General features: G+C 40.3%; 1 protein-coding gene across 1 annotated transcript in view; it reads right to left on the reverse strand.

Moving 5' to 3' along the window:
* Nucleotides 1–13,018, reverse strand: part of LOC135561340 (CUGBP Elav-like family member 5) — a 39,481-nt gene extending 26,463 nt beyond the window's left edge. The window contains exon 1 of the mRNA XM_065002788.1: nucleotides 12,644–13,018. Within this exon, the coding sequence (XP_064858860.1) occupies nucleotides 12,644–13,001 (358 nt within the window). The 5' untranslated portion in view covers nucleotides 13,002–13,018. The remainder of the gene's footprint in view (nucleotides 1–12,643) is intronic.
* Nucleotides 13,019–15,317: the final 2,299 nt, after the last annotated feature.

Here is a 15,317-nt window from a genome sequence, read left to right on the forward strand (position 1 = left end):
GATGATGGTGGTAGTGGTAGTAGCAGTAGTGGTGGTGTTGGTGGTAGTGGTAGTGGTAGTAGTAGTAGTGGTGGTGTTGGTGGTGGTGGTAGTAGCAGTAGGGGTGGTGGTGGTGGTAGTAGCAGTAGTGGTGGTGTTGGTGGTGGTGGTCGTAGCAGTAGCGGTGGTGGTGGTAGTAGTAGTAGTAGTGGTGGTGGTGGCAGTAGCAGTAGTGATGGTGTTGGTGGTAGTGGTAGTGGTAGTAGTAGTAGTGTTGATGATGGTGGTAGTGGTAGTGGTGGTGGTGGTGGTAGTAGTAGTGGTGGTAGTGGTAGTAGTAGTAGTGGTGGTGTTGGTGGTGGTGGTCGTAGCAGTAGTGGTGGTGTTGGTGGTAGTGGTAGTGGTAGTAGTAGTAGTGGTGGTGTTGGTGGTGGTGGTAGTAGCAGTAGGGGTGGTGGTGGTAGTAGCAGTAGTGGTGGTGTTGGTGGTGGTGGTCGTAGCAGTAGCGGTGGTGGTGGTAGTAGTAGTAGTAGTGGTGGTGGTGGCAGTAGCAGTAGTGATGGTGTTGGTGGTAGTGGTAGTGGTAGTAGTAGTAGTGTTGATGATGGTGGTAGTGGTAGTGGTGGTGGTGGTGGTAGTAGTAGTGGTGGTAGTGGTAGTAGTAGTAGTGGTGGTGTTGGTGGTGGTGGTCGTAGCAGTAGCGGTGGTAGTGGTAGTAGTGTTGATGATGGTGGTAGTGGTAGTGGTGGTGGTGGTGGTAGTAGTATTAGTAGTAGTAGTGGTGGTGGTGGTGGTAGTAGTATTAGTAGTAGTAGTGGTGGTGTTGGTGGTGGTGGTAGTAGTATTAGTAGTAGTAGTGGTGGTGTTGGTGGTGGTGGTCGTAGCAGTAGCGCTGGTGGTGGTAGTAGTAGTAGTGGTGGTGGTGGTAGTAGCAGTAGTGGTGGTGGTGGTGGTGGTGGTCGTAGCAGTAGCGGTGGTAGTGGTAGTAGTGTTGATGATGGTGGTAGTGGTAGTGGTGGTGGTGGTGGTAGTAGTAGTGGTGGTAGTGGTAGTAGTAGTAGTGGTGGTGGTGGCAGTAGCAGTAGTGATGGTGTTGGTGGTAGTGGTAGTGGTAGTGGTAGTAGTAGTAGTGTTGATGATGGTGGTAGTGGTAGTGGTGGTGGTGGTGGTAGTAGTAGTGGTGGTAGTGGTAGTAGTAGTAGTGGTGGTGGTGGCAGTAGCAGTAGTGATGGTGTTGGTGGTGGTGGTAGTGGTAGTGGTAGTAGTAGTAGTGGTAGTGTTGATGATGATAGTAGTAGTGGTGGTGGTGGTAGTTGTAGTAGTGGTGGTGGTGGCAGTAGCAGTAGTGATGGTGTTGGTGGTGGTGGTAATGGTAGTGGTAGTGGTAGTAGTAGTAGTGGTAGTGTTGATGATGGTAGTAGTAGTAGTGGTAGTGTTGATGATGGTAGTAGTAGTGGTGGTGGTGGTAGTGGTGGTAGTAGTAGTAGTAGTAGTAGTAGTGGTGGTGGTGTTGGTGATGGTGGTAGTGGTGGTGGTGGTAGTGGTGGTGGTGGTGGTAGTAGTATTAGTAGTGGTAGTAGTAGTGGTAGTAGTATCACTAGTTTGGCAATAGTATCTGCATTAGGAGTAGTAGTGTTATAAATAGTTATAATAGCCTAGTAGTAGGAGCAGTAATACTATAAGTAGTAAAAGTAGTATACTGTAAGTAGTAGCATTACTGGTATTGCTGGTGTGTTTGTGTTGAATCAACAGCTTGGGGAGGATTGTTATATATCTGCTAAACTTGCTCTCTGCACCTTAATAAAACCCTTTGTTTAGATCCCCCGGCCCTCCACAGTAGATAGCTTTAAACCTGTCTGAAGACTACTCCTTGTCCCCAGCTGTCACTCTAAACACAACACCTTAGGATCGAAGCAACACTTTGTTTCTGCTGCTCTGACAATCACTTCATCTTTCTCACTCCACTAATCCATTGTGCCTGCCCATGTGTCCATCTGTCACTTGTCTTCTGTCCCCTTCTCTATCTGTCTGCATACAATACGTGTGGCTGTGCTCCCTCCCATCCCTTTCTGTCATGTCTGCCTGTCTGATACTGGCCACTCTACACACGTCTCTGGGCCTGCATCAAGGCTCATCACTACTGTCATTTGGCATTCTAAGAGCTGGGATGGCTTGACTAATCTCTCATTGTTTTTACTAAAACAGGGCATCAGCGGGTTCAACACTGGGAAAAAGACAAATAACAGGAATCTTATTATTTTCTCCAGCTTGGACCAAAGAGGCTTCATCACATTACTTCTCCTGAAGCGTTCCAAAATGGAGAGGGATTATTTTTTTTAAATACTACATTAAAATCCCAATAATGTTGTTATTTTATTTTCCCAGCTTCTAAAAATGAGTCGGTTCCTGGCCAACCTCAAACACAACATTAAAGAGCAGAGAGCATTTCTCACTGAAACATCATCACTCTCGCTCTCCTCCTTTCTCCTTGCCCGCTTTCTCCCGTAGTACTCTGCTCTGCAGGATATGGCAGTCCTCTAGGAAGCACCATCCAAAATACACTGAGTGTACAAAACATTAAGAACATGATAGAGACTGAGCAGGTGAATCCAGTTGAAAGCTATGATGTCTCAATTGAGACATGGATTGTGTATGTGTGCCATTGAACAGGCAAGACAAAATATGTAAGTGCCCTTGAACGGAGTATGGTAGTAGTAGGTGTCAGGCACACCGGCTTCAGTGTGTCAAGAACTTGACACAACTGTGGGAAGCATTGGAGTCAGCATGGGCCAGTATCCCTGTGGAACGCTTTTGACACCTTCTAGAGTCAATGCCCCGACAAATTGAGGCTGTTGTAAGGGCATAACAGGATGCAACTCAACATTAGGAAGGTGTTCCTATTTTCTTTTACACTTAGTGTAGATAGGCCTCTATCCTCCTACTTAGCGCAGTGGAATAAAGGTGACCTTTGGGTATGGGTGAGAAGGTGCTGTACCTTTACCGCCCTACCATCTATGTCTTTTAAAGAGAGAAGTCAGCAGATTAAAACATGTTCAACTAGCTCACTAGTTATTATTGCATGTATTTTAGTGACCTAAATCATTTCATCTTTGGAAATGTATCTTCACCTTACTTTGCTGTCATGCTTAGCCAAACAAAGCAAACAATAAAGCATTAATGAATTAAAAGCGACTCGTGCAAGGTCTCCCTTGAAATAGAGATTTTAAATCAAAGCATTTCCTGGTTAAATAAAGGTTAAATAAATAAGAAAAATACATGCTTCATTTCTTATTTACTGACAAATTATTCAAGTTGCACAGTTTGTGTTATAATAGTAAGATACAGTGCCTTCAGAAAGTATTCACACCCCTTGACCTTTTCCACATTTTGTTGTGTTACAGCCTGAATTTAAAATTGATTAAATGTAAAAAATGATTGTCACTGGTCTACACACCATACCCCATAAAATCAAAGTGGAATTGTTTTCTCGAAATCTTTACAAATATATAAATAATCTAAAACTGAAATGTCTTGAGTCAATAAGTATTCAACCCCTTTGTTATGGCAAGCCTACATCAGTTCAGGAGTAAAAATGTGCTTAACAAGTCACATAATAAGTTGCATGGGCTCATCACTCTGTGTGTAATAATAGTGTTTAACGTGATTTTCTCGGTACCCCACACATACAGATAATTGTAAGGTCCCTCAGTCGAGCAGTGATTTTCAAGCACAGATTCAACCCCAAAGACCATGGATGTTTTCCCTGGTCTTTGTAGTTGAATCTGTGCCCGACTGAGGGACCTTACAGATAATTGTATGTGTGGGGTACAGAGATGAGATAGTGATTTAAAAAATCATGTTAAACACTATTATTACACACATGCAACTTATTATGTGACTTGTTAAGCACATTTTTACTCCTGAACTTATTTTGGCTCGCCATACAAAGGGGTTGAATACTTATTTACTCAAGACATTTCAGCTTTAATTTGTAATTCATTTGTAAAAAAAAAAATAGAAAAACATCATTCCATTTTGACATAATGGGTTATTGTGTAGGCCAGTGACAAACAATCTCAATTGAATCCGTTTTAAATTCAGGCTGTAACACAACAAAATGTGAAAAAGTCAAGGGATGTGAATGCTTTCTGAAGGCTACCACAAAATCAGTGACGTCACTGTCAAAAACATTCTGTGATGTTACAACATGGACCCAAACTCAAATGTATAAATTACAAAGCATACTCAAGAGCTTTCTTCATCACTCTGTGGCACCATGACCAAATTACATCCCGAAACAAAATAAACTGTGAATAAGGGGTGTAAAATAAAACCGAACACAAATAGTCATCCAACCCAAGCCTTAATACCGCAGACATCCTTGATGGTGACCTCCAGTCCAGACAACGGCTGCAAAACCACCACTGTGAAATCACCCACAACCAAGGTTAATGGGAACCCAATTCATTTCATATGCATGTAGTTGGAACTAGAAGGGTTATCAGACAACGTCTCAAAAGCCAGTCCATGTTTTAGACTTGCCCGTGTCCCTACTCTAAGCACCCTCTGAAAGCAACAACACTGGGTGAAAAGGCTACATATATTAACATGATTCGTTTTTGATATTCTAGAGCTATTCAAGCATTTCCAATGCATATTTGTAGTTTTGTGGATTTGCACCATATCCTGACATATTCTGAATCCAGATGTCTTTCTGACATAGGGATTACTCCGAATATCACATATTTCCTACGGCCGGACACATATTCATTCACAATATCCTGAGATAAGAGACATCCTATTTTCTCTCTTCATGTTGACAAATACTGACTGTATACATCGCATATCTGTGTTTTCTCAGCACATTCCAGATAATAGGCTAGATTGATTCCAGGGATGCCTCTCTTGGCTGAGGTCCATATCCTGATCTTGATATACTTTTTGGTATGCTGAAAATAAGGATGATTTCTGATGCATTTCTGAATTTTCAGCAAATGCTCAATATGAACTCCATATTTTTCTTTCATGCACAAATTATTTTTGGATTCCCTCCAGATATTGACTTATTAGATATCCTGAGAAAGGCCTACAGTGCATTCGGAAAGTATTCAGACCTCTTCACTTTTCCCACATTTTTTTACGTTACAGCTTTATTCTAACATGGATTAAATAAAAATGTTCCTCATCTACACACAATACCCCATAATGACAAAGCAAAAAACAGTTTTTTCAAAATCTTTGCAAATGTATAAAAAATGTCGAACAAAAATACCTTATTTACACCAGTATTCAGACATTTTACTATGAGACTCGAAATTGAGCTCAGGTGCATCCTGTTTCCATTGATCATCCTTGAGATATTTCCACAACTTGATTGGAGTCCACCTGTGGTAAATTCAATTGATTGGATATGATTTGGAAAGGTACACACCTGTCTATATAAGGTCCCACAGTTGACAATGTATGTCAGAGTAAAAACCAAGCCATGAGGTCAAAAGAGTTGTCCGTAGAGCTCAGAGACAGGATTGTGTCAAGACACAGATCTGGGGAAGGGTACCAAAACATTTCTGCAGCATTGAAGGTCCCCAAGAACCTAGTGGCCTCCATCATTCTTAAATGGAAGAAGTTTGGAACCACCAAGACTCTTCCTACAGCTGGCCTGCCCGGGCAAACTGAGCAATCGGGGGAGAAAGGCCTTAGTCAGGGAGGTGACCAAGAACCTGATGGTCACTTTGAGAGAGCTCCAGAGTTCCTCTGTGGAGATGGGAGAACCTTCCAGAACCTTTCTCTGCAGCCCCACCAATCAGGCCTTAATGGTAGAGTGGCCAGATGGAAGCCGATTGACATCTCTGGAGAAACCTGAAAATAGCTGTGCAGCAACGCTCCCCATTCAACCTGACAGAGCTTTTCTGCAGATAAGAATGGGAGAAACTCCCAAAATATAGGTGTGTCAAGCTCGTAGCATCTTACCCAAGAAGATTCGAGGCTGTAATCGCTTCTAAAGGTGCTTCAACAAAGTCCTGAGTAAAGGGTCTGAATACTTATGTAAATGTGATATTTCTACTTATTTTTTTATAAATTTGCTGTTGCTTTGTCATTTCTATAAATGTGATTTTGCTTTGTCATTATGGGGTATTTTGTGTAGATTGATTATAATATATATATTTTTAATCCATTTTAGAATAAGGCTGTAACATAACAAGTGGAAAAAGTAAAGGGGTCTGAATACTTTCTGAATGAACTATAAAAGCATGTTTAACTTGACTTTAGCTATATTTCTTAGATGATAAAAGCAAGACTGGACAACGTTCTTTACATGCAGCTTGATCTTTAGGTCAGGGTCAAAGAAGACAAAAGTTTGTTGCCTTAGGCTTTACATTGATGGACAAATGACCAAAGCTATTTACAATCTGGGTTATAGCAACGTGGGTTCCAAATAAAACAACCTCTGATTGCTACCATTAAGCTGGAGAAAATGGTCAGACATCCAACATTTCAGCAAGACACTTTGATGGTTAGCTACGCTAGCTTGGTTAATGGGTCTGATTGGTAAATAAAGCTGTGTGTCATCCATCTAGCAATGAAACTGAGTGTTATGATTGCGGGTGATATCACCAAGCAGAAGTATGTACATGGGGGAAAAGGACGGGGCCCAGACTTGAGGGACACCATAGTGAATAGGTGCTGGGGACGATACCCATGCTCACTGAAAAACGTATGCCACATCGAAAGTTTTAGAACACCTACTCATTCAAGGGTTTTTCTTTATTTGTACTATTTTCTACATTGTAGAATAATAGTGAAGACATCAACACTACTAAATAACACATATGGAATAATGTAGTAACCAAAAAAGTGTTAAACAAATAAAATTTGAAATTCTTCAAATATCCACCCTTTGCCTTGATGACAGCTTAGCTTTGATGCCATGAGTGTGGAAAGCTGTCATCAAGGCAAACGGTGGTAGTGTAGATATGACCTGAACCCGTCGAGGGAATCGCCAGAGATTCCCACCCACTTCTCCAGCCGGTCAACAAGGATGTTACGATCAATAGTATTAAACCCAGCACTGAGATCCCAAAGAACTAGAATAGAGCATTCACCGGCAGCCAACAGAAGTTATTTACTGAATTTCTATAAAGCAGTGTCTGTGCTGTGGCATAGCCATGGTAGCCAAAAAAATGGGCAACTGGGCCTGCCCAGCATTTTTATACATGATCCTAAGCATGATGGGATGTTCATTGCTTAATTTACTCAGGAACTACACCTGTGAGGAAGCACCTGCTTTCAATTTACTTTGTATTTCTCATTTACTCAAGTGTTTCCTTTATTTTGGCAATTACCTGTAAGTACATTTGCTCCCATCTGTTTTCCCAGAGGGGTTCCTGTCATACCTTGGCGCAGCGCCGTGATCCTTAGCTCCTTCCATATGAGCAGCTTCAATATGGAGGAGAGGGGCATCCCTTTAAATCACATACTGTATGAGAGGTTTGGAAAGATTTCTAGATTTGTTTTGTCAACACTCTGGTACATTTACATAATCTCAGTGGGGATACTGGTCTTGTCTCTTTTTAATACCATTTGATTTGGGTGGGCCTATATGCTCTTACAGCGCCCTGTAGCTTGAATCTGCCTCCCTCCATCTCTCCATTATTGCTGGGCTACTACCCCCACTGTGGAGCCCATCCATCAGAGTGGGGAAGAAAAAATGTAACTTGAATAAATATTTCATTAGATTATTCCTATGATTTAATGTGCTTCTGACTGGCTTGAGTCTACGGCAATATCTTTGGTCCATTTATAAATGCATTAACACAATGATCCTCCTGACACTAGCTTAATATTGATACTCAGCAGGCAGATGAGAACAGACATGTTTGTATTGCCTGTCCAGTATGCTGAATCACTCCTGCCACCCATCCTCCTCTCATCAAGTGTGTGTGTGTGTGTGTGTGTGTGTGTGTGTGTGTGTGTGTGTGTGTGTGTGTGTGTGTGTGTGTGTGTGTGTGTGTGTGTGTGTGTGTGTGTGTGTGTGTGTGTGTTTCAGTCTACACAGCTAAACCTGTATCTGTATTCAAAAGCAGATCTGATAAGATTGACACAACCTATGCAATAACCCTCTTACTAGCCACAGAACAACACAGAAAAATACATTTGAAAATGACTTTGTGTGCTTTTCATATGCGAGTCCGCAAATAATTAAACTGCTAGCATACCTAAATCAAGAAAAATACAATTGCAACCTTCAGGTAGCCTTCACACACACAGAGAAAAATGAATATTAAACTGAAAGCCTGTTGTGTGAGTGGGGCCTAATTAAAAACAACAGGAGAAGTTTTCACTGTGAGTGATAGATCCAACATCAGGAAATAGTCGACCTATTAATACCAATTGGATGACAATAAATAGCTGGCCATCGACAGTACAGGCAGAATAAATCATTTGAAGAGGGAGACTAGACTGCATGTTTAATTGGTGAAGGCAGCCACTGTTTAGGGAGACGAGCAGCTGATCACCCGAGAGACTGAAGCTTCAGACAATGCACATTTGCTAATCCTCTCGAGTCAAGTTATTATAGCCACGCATTATTATCACGCTTCACAAACAAATTCCTTGTTTTCCCTGATGGATTACCAGAAAGAATCGGTCGAAGGGAAGGAAGGGAAGGAAGGGAGGGAAACAACAGACTATGAATATAATGTAAATCAAAATGACAAAATATGACACACAACTATTCAGTAAATGTAAGGACCATTTTGGTTCGATGAATGCAATTTTGCTTCTCTGGAAAATGTGTGTGTGTGTGCGTGTGTGTGTGTGTGTGTGTGTGTGTGTGTGTGTGGGTGCGCGTGTGTGGGTGCGCGTGTGTGGGTGCGTGTGCGCGTGCGTGTGTGTGTGCGTTCGCGCGTGTAATTTTGAGGAACAATTAAACTATTAGATGACATTCCTAATCCTTTTTCGTTTATAAAGCATTGACAATAGAAAAACCAGTGAAGTGCAGAGGACGAGTACTAGGATGATTTCATACTGGAAATTGTGTGGCCAGGATTTATTACATTCCAAGTAAACTGATTCAACTAAACCCTGGCTATTTGACATGAATGAATAAGAATAAAAATGGACTTTGACATTAATATTTTGGGTCTGACCTCTAAAATGATTTACTTGAATGAGAGTACTAATCATTTTTATTATTGTTTGGAGAACGAGTAATTTAATCCGTTAAATGAGTTGATGAGATAGGTCATTAAATTTGATTTTATTATCACATAATAGCAGAGACGATGCTTGTCATATTTGAGGAAGTATTCACTAACAAGAATGTAGCCTTGATTGTATAATATTTCCACAGAAATGGCCATGTTCCAAATAAAATCTATACATTTACATTGATTAATTTAAGAGGAAATGTTTTACCTTTAGTAATATTCCTTCACTAATTAGTTTGAGGTAAAATGCTTATGCGACTTCCGTACGATAAAACAACAAAGGCATAAAGTTAACAGGGGTATTTCAGCACGGAAGGCATAAACCCACAGTACTAAGAATAAACGCAAAAAAATTCTTGTTATTGAAAGCTTTTGCATAGAACATTTTCAGGAACTTGTTTTAATTGACAGTAACTTTGTAAAATGTCATGATAAATGTGCCAAATTGATGAAGATAATAAATTAAAGAGATCAAACCTGTACATTGTAAACTACAGCTGTTGATGTCACGACTTTTGTCAATGTACAATTCAAGACTCATCAGTGAATCATCTTTCTGACACACAGAGAAATTCTGCTCATATATTCCATACGCATTCCACCATTCAGGGCCTGACTTCAATTATAACCCAACAGTTTGTTGAGAACCAGAACCAAGTACTGCAATCCTTATGTAATGCAGTGCAATAACGTTTTATTCTTTGCACACAAATACTGTCTAGTGTGTGAGGTTGAGAAATACTCCTATTATACAGACAAGCACACACACACAAACAAACACCTCTCACAGAATTATAGCCATATGTAGGTGTGGGGCATACTAGAGTCCTCTCTAGCTATTGACCTCTGACCTTTGATCACCAACCATAGGTGAGAGAGACATTTGGCATAGCATGAGCTGAATGATTACTGGCTAGTTATTTCACTTCATTAACAGAGACACATTGGAAGGGACATATTCTAGGTGTGGCTCATCACTTACACCAGATACAGTTTGACATCAGAAATCACAAAAGTGATTTACATTTGACCAGCCTTATCGCACCTGTGGATAATGTCAAACGTGATTTTGGGTTGATAATGTTGTACACCCATCAAGACATTGTCCATAATGCAGTATGTCTATAATTATATTTTGACTTTCAGAAATGTAAACACGTCATGTTCATAGTAGCCTATTTGGAATGGCAGAAATGAGTGAACATAATGGCATAATAATGCCAGGTGGCTGCAGGTAGCTTAGCGGTTAAGAGGCCAGTAACTGAAAGGTTGTTTGTGTGAATCCCTGAGCTGACTAGGTGAAAAATCTGCCGATGTGCCCTTGAGCTAGGCACTTAACCCTAATTGCTCATGTAATTCGCTCTGGGTAAGAGTGTCTGTTAAAATGTGTCAGAAGTGGCATTTAAAAGATTACCTGTGATGTTAAGCAGGGAAAGCCTTTATCTCAGAGCTTTCATTTGGTCACAAGTCAACTGATTCTGTCATATCCTTTCCTGCTCAACTCGTTTGGGCTGTCAGGACCATGGACAGCAACGGAGGCCCAAATCCCATTGATGGAAATATCAACTAACATGGTGCATATTTGAACTTATTATAGCCTTATTTGATCATTAATCACAATTGTGTGATTATAAAGATTTTTTTTAGATCTTGGTGTCTGGGCAGCATTTGGTTTTACACTAAATCCATGGAAGTATGCTATGTAGGCTAAATGATCCTCTGCAATACTGTAACATCAAGAAGCCTTAGTTATTGGTGGCTACAGTTTCCATGAAGAAGTTTGATGATGATGAAGATGAAGATGATGATGATGATGGACGATGCCCTACACTGCATTAGAAAACAAACATTGAATCTTAAAGCTGCAGTATGTACATTTTTGCACGACAAGACCAAATTCACATAGAGAGGAGGCAAGGTAGCCTAGTGGTTCGAGCGTTGGACTAGTAACCAGAAGGTTGCAAGTTCAAACCCCCAAGCTGACAAGGTACAAATCTGCCGTTCTGCCCCTGAACAGGCACTTAACCCACTGTTCCTAGGCCGTCATTGAAAATAAGAATTTGTTCTTAACTGACTTGCCTAGTTAAATCAAGCTAAAATAAAAATAGAAATGTGTTATAGATCTGTCATTGTCATTGAAAGCAAGTCTAAGAAGCAGTAGATCTGTTCTATTTGGGCTATTTCTATGCTCCCCTTAAGTTTTGTTTTTGTGTCTTACACCGTTCAGTTTTGTATGCCATCTTCAAACAGCTGAAAATACAATACTTTTGGTTATGCAAAATATATTTCACAGCGATGTAGATGGTACAATGATTTTTTTACATTATACTTACTTGTTTTGTCACATAAACTGAAATGGTGAAGGTGAACTATTAGAATTTCAGCAACAAGAAATGTTGGAGAGTTTCTGCATAGCGCATCTTCAAAGGGATAGTTTGGGATTTTGGCAATGCAGTTTGAAGGAAGTTTCTAACACGCATTAACGCAATGACTGCTACTGTAGCACGCTAGCTGTTCCTGTAGACTTCCAGCCATTGTGCTAACGCTAGCAAAACTACCTCTCACTTCCTTCATATTCAATGCAAATACATAAAAATGGTATCCACGAGTTCATCCGCCAATGGGGATAATGGGAATCGTTGACTAAATCCCAAACTATCCGTTTAACATTGTCTTTTTGTTGGTGATTTATTTACATCCACCTCCATAAACCCAACATGGCAACACACCATAGCAGCAGCAACACTGCTGGCTGCGCGCAGTAAACGTTTGTCATCTCTTGACAGTCCTTGCGTCCCTATTTTGTACATTTTGGCACCGAATTTATTTGGTCTTGGGCTTAGCTTCTACTTGAGCAGCACATGGTGGGATGTTACAGAAAGCATATGGATAAATAAAGGATGCTGCCTGTACCTACAATTTGGGAGAGTCAAGGGGGGGCTCTTTTAAAATGTATCCCTTTTAAGCGCCTCTGCCCCAGTTCTGAGAGAGCGTTATGAAAATACAAATACATTGGACACATTTATATGAAATATTATCACGTTTGAAGTCTGTAAACACTCAAGTCGTGTGGATTGTGTATGCGTGAAAGCAATAATATAAGCTAAGAATCAGCGCGAGATCACTACAACTATGAAATCTCCATATGTGCATGCCCATGGCCACATTAGAATATTTGGGAACATGAGACCACGAAAATTAAAAGTAGCCTAGGTTATCATGCATGTTTGACGAAAAATAGTATGCAATAATTATTCCTACAATTCTCTACAATCATTTAGAGAGCTAAATGTTGAGTTAGACACACAAAAAAAATGGTGCGTAAATGCAAGAGTCGCCAGCCATTCGACTGGCAATTGAAGGCTACGTAATATTGTAATTAAACGAAATACAGCTAATTGTATTAGGCCTTGCTATATGCCATTGGATGGGGAGGGGGGGGGGGCACACGTTACCTTTGTGCATGCCGGTGTATCGGTCCTTTAGAACTGTCAGTTCGTGGATTTTCCCGAACTGTTCAAACAGAGGTTTCAGGTCTTTTTCCTCTAAGTTCCGCGGTATCTGCCCGATAAACAGCTTTATGGCATCTTGGTCTTTCATATTGCCGCTCTCCGGATGAATGGAAATGGATTCTGACCCGTTCATGGGTTTAGGAAATGTGATCTGGGAGTACTGGTGCTGGTGAGGGATAAGTAGTAGTGGTTGTTCGGTAGGTGGTGCCCCAGGTCCAGTGAAAACCAGGCTGGTGTGAGCGGGATGGGGCTGATGTGATTGCTGCTGCCTTCTTGTTTCAGTCTGAGTGAATCTGGCCATTCTGAGCTGGTAGCACACTGGATAATAATGACAACACAAACACGCACTGAGAGAGAGCAAGCACTCAGCTGGAAACCAGGCTCACCTTCTATCTAACACACAATACTATTCTGTTAGCAGCACTAACGATGACTTCACTTTTCTATGATAATGAGGTAACCTTCAAAATAAACACCCACATTTCAAAACATTGCAAAACTCATTCAAAATATATAACATTTTGATCAATTTTTATTGTTCTTATAACCAAATACAAGAAGGAATTTATGGGGAAAAAATGTAATATGTTTTTAAAAACATTTTTTTAAGACCACTATTGAAAAATACAATGTTCAGACTGGTATGTTAACAATATTGGGCTTGTAGTGAAAAAAAGCTATTATTTGTGCAGATGTAAAGTGTTGTTGGGAGTACTCAGTAGGGTCTGTAGAATCTATATAGGGTGTCATTTCACTGGGCACTGAATAATACGGAGGGTTGCTGGTCTTTTACTACATTCCATTACAATGATCTTTTGAAGTTATATCTGAAGCAACTAATTGTGTTAATGTGCCCTGCATCTTTTGCGAGTCAGCAATTACAGTCTGTCTTGTGACAGCAAAGATGTTATGCCAAATGTTTCTAGAACAGCCAACAACTGGTGGGGTTTTAAGCATGTGATATTGAACTTTAAACTCACATTGGACAGTTATAGCCATACAGTAGATATCCAACATATAGTCAGTAGTAGTAATTGCATTACATTAAATATTAAGATGCTGGATTTTTTTAAGCCAGCATGAAAGAGAATTAAAGGATATACTACTTCCAATTCAGAAACATCAGGCATTCCAGTATCTGCTAATGCATGGTGTTGAGATGGAAGTGACACTAAACTATACAAATGGGTGCCCCCATTTTAGAAAACAGTCAGAAGGTATTAGTTGTGGTGTTTATGTGTGCTGTTCTCTAAAGCAGTCTTATCAGAGCGCAATGTAAATACGCTTTGTCACAATGGCATGCGAGAGTATCTTTTACATGAGTTAACGGAGGGGAAATTGCTTAATTGAAAGAAGTTAAAGAAGTTTGAAGAATACTGCTCTACTCTTTTAATGCATTTTAAACTGTAGAAGTGTCATTTAAAAATAGTACACGCAAAACAACAGTCTCAACGTCAACAGTGAAGAGTCGACTACGGAATGCTGGCATTGGGGCGGCAGGTGGTGTTTGGAGCGTTGGACTAGTAACCGAAAGGTTGCAAGATCAAATACCTGAGCTGACAACAAAACCTGTTCTGCCCCTGAACAAAGCAGTTAGCCCACTGTTCCTAGGCCGTCATTGAAAATAAGAATTTGTTCTTATTAACTGTCTTGCCTAGTTAAATAAAGGAGAAAAATTGTAGGCAGAGTTGCAAAGAAAAAGACATATCTCAGACTGGCCAATAAAAATAAAATATTAAGATGGGCAAAAGAACACAGACACTAGACAGAGGAACTCTGCCTGGAAGGCCAGCATCCAGGAGTCACCTCTTCACTGTTGACATTGGGACTGGTGTTTCGCAGGTACTATTTAATGAAGCTGCCAGTTGAGTACTTGTGAGGTGTCTGTTTCTCAAACTAGACACTCTAATGTGCTTGTCCTCACGGTCAGTTTTGCATCGGGTCCTCCCACTCCTCTTTCTACTCTGGTTGTTCTGTGAAGGGAGTAGTACACAGTGTTGTACAAGATCTTCAGTTTCTAGGCAATTTCTCGCATGGAACAAGAATAGCAAGAATAGACTGATGGGTTTCAGAAGAAAACTCTTTGTTTCTGACCATTTTGAGCCTGTAATCGAACCCACAAATTCTTATGCTCCAGATACTCAACTTGTCTAAAGAAGGCCAGTTCAATTGCTTCTTTAATCTGAACAACAGTTTTCAGCTGCGCTAGCATAATTGCAAAAGAGTTTTTCTAATGATCAATTAGCCTTTTAAAATGATAAACTTGGATTAGCTAACACAATGTGCCACTGGAACACAGGAGTAATGGTTGCTGATAATGGGCCTCTATACGCCTATGTAGATATTCCATTAAAAATCAGCCGTTTCCAGCTGCAATAGTCATTTACAACATTAAAAATGTCTACACTGTATTTCTGATCAATTTGATGTTATTTTAATGGACAAAAAGTATCCTTTCTTTCATAAACAAGGACATTTCTAAGTGACCCCAAACTTTTGAACGGTAGTGCATTTTGATTTGTTTAACACTTTTTTTGGTTACTACATGATTCCATATGTGTTATTTCATAGTTTTGATGTCTTCAATATTATTCTACAATGTAGAAAATAGTCCAAA

This window comes from Oncorhynchus nerka, linkage group LG17, assembly GCF_034236695.1.
Source record: "Oncorhynchus nerka isolate Pitt River linkage group LG17, Oner_Uvic_2.0, whole genome shotgun sequence".
Lineage (NCBI taxonomy): Eukaryota > Metazoa > Chordata > Actinopteri > Salmoniformes > Salmonidae > Oncorhynchus > Oncorhynchus nerka.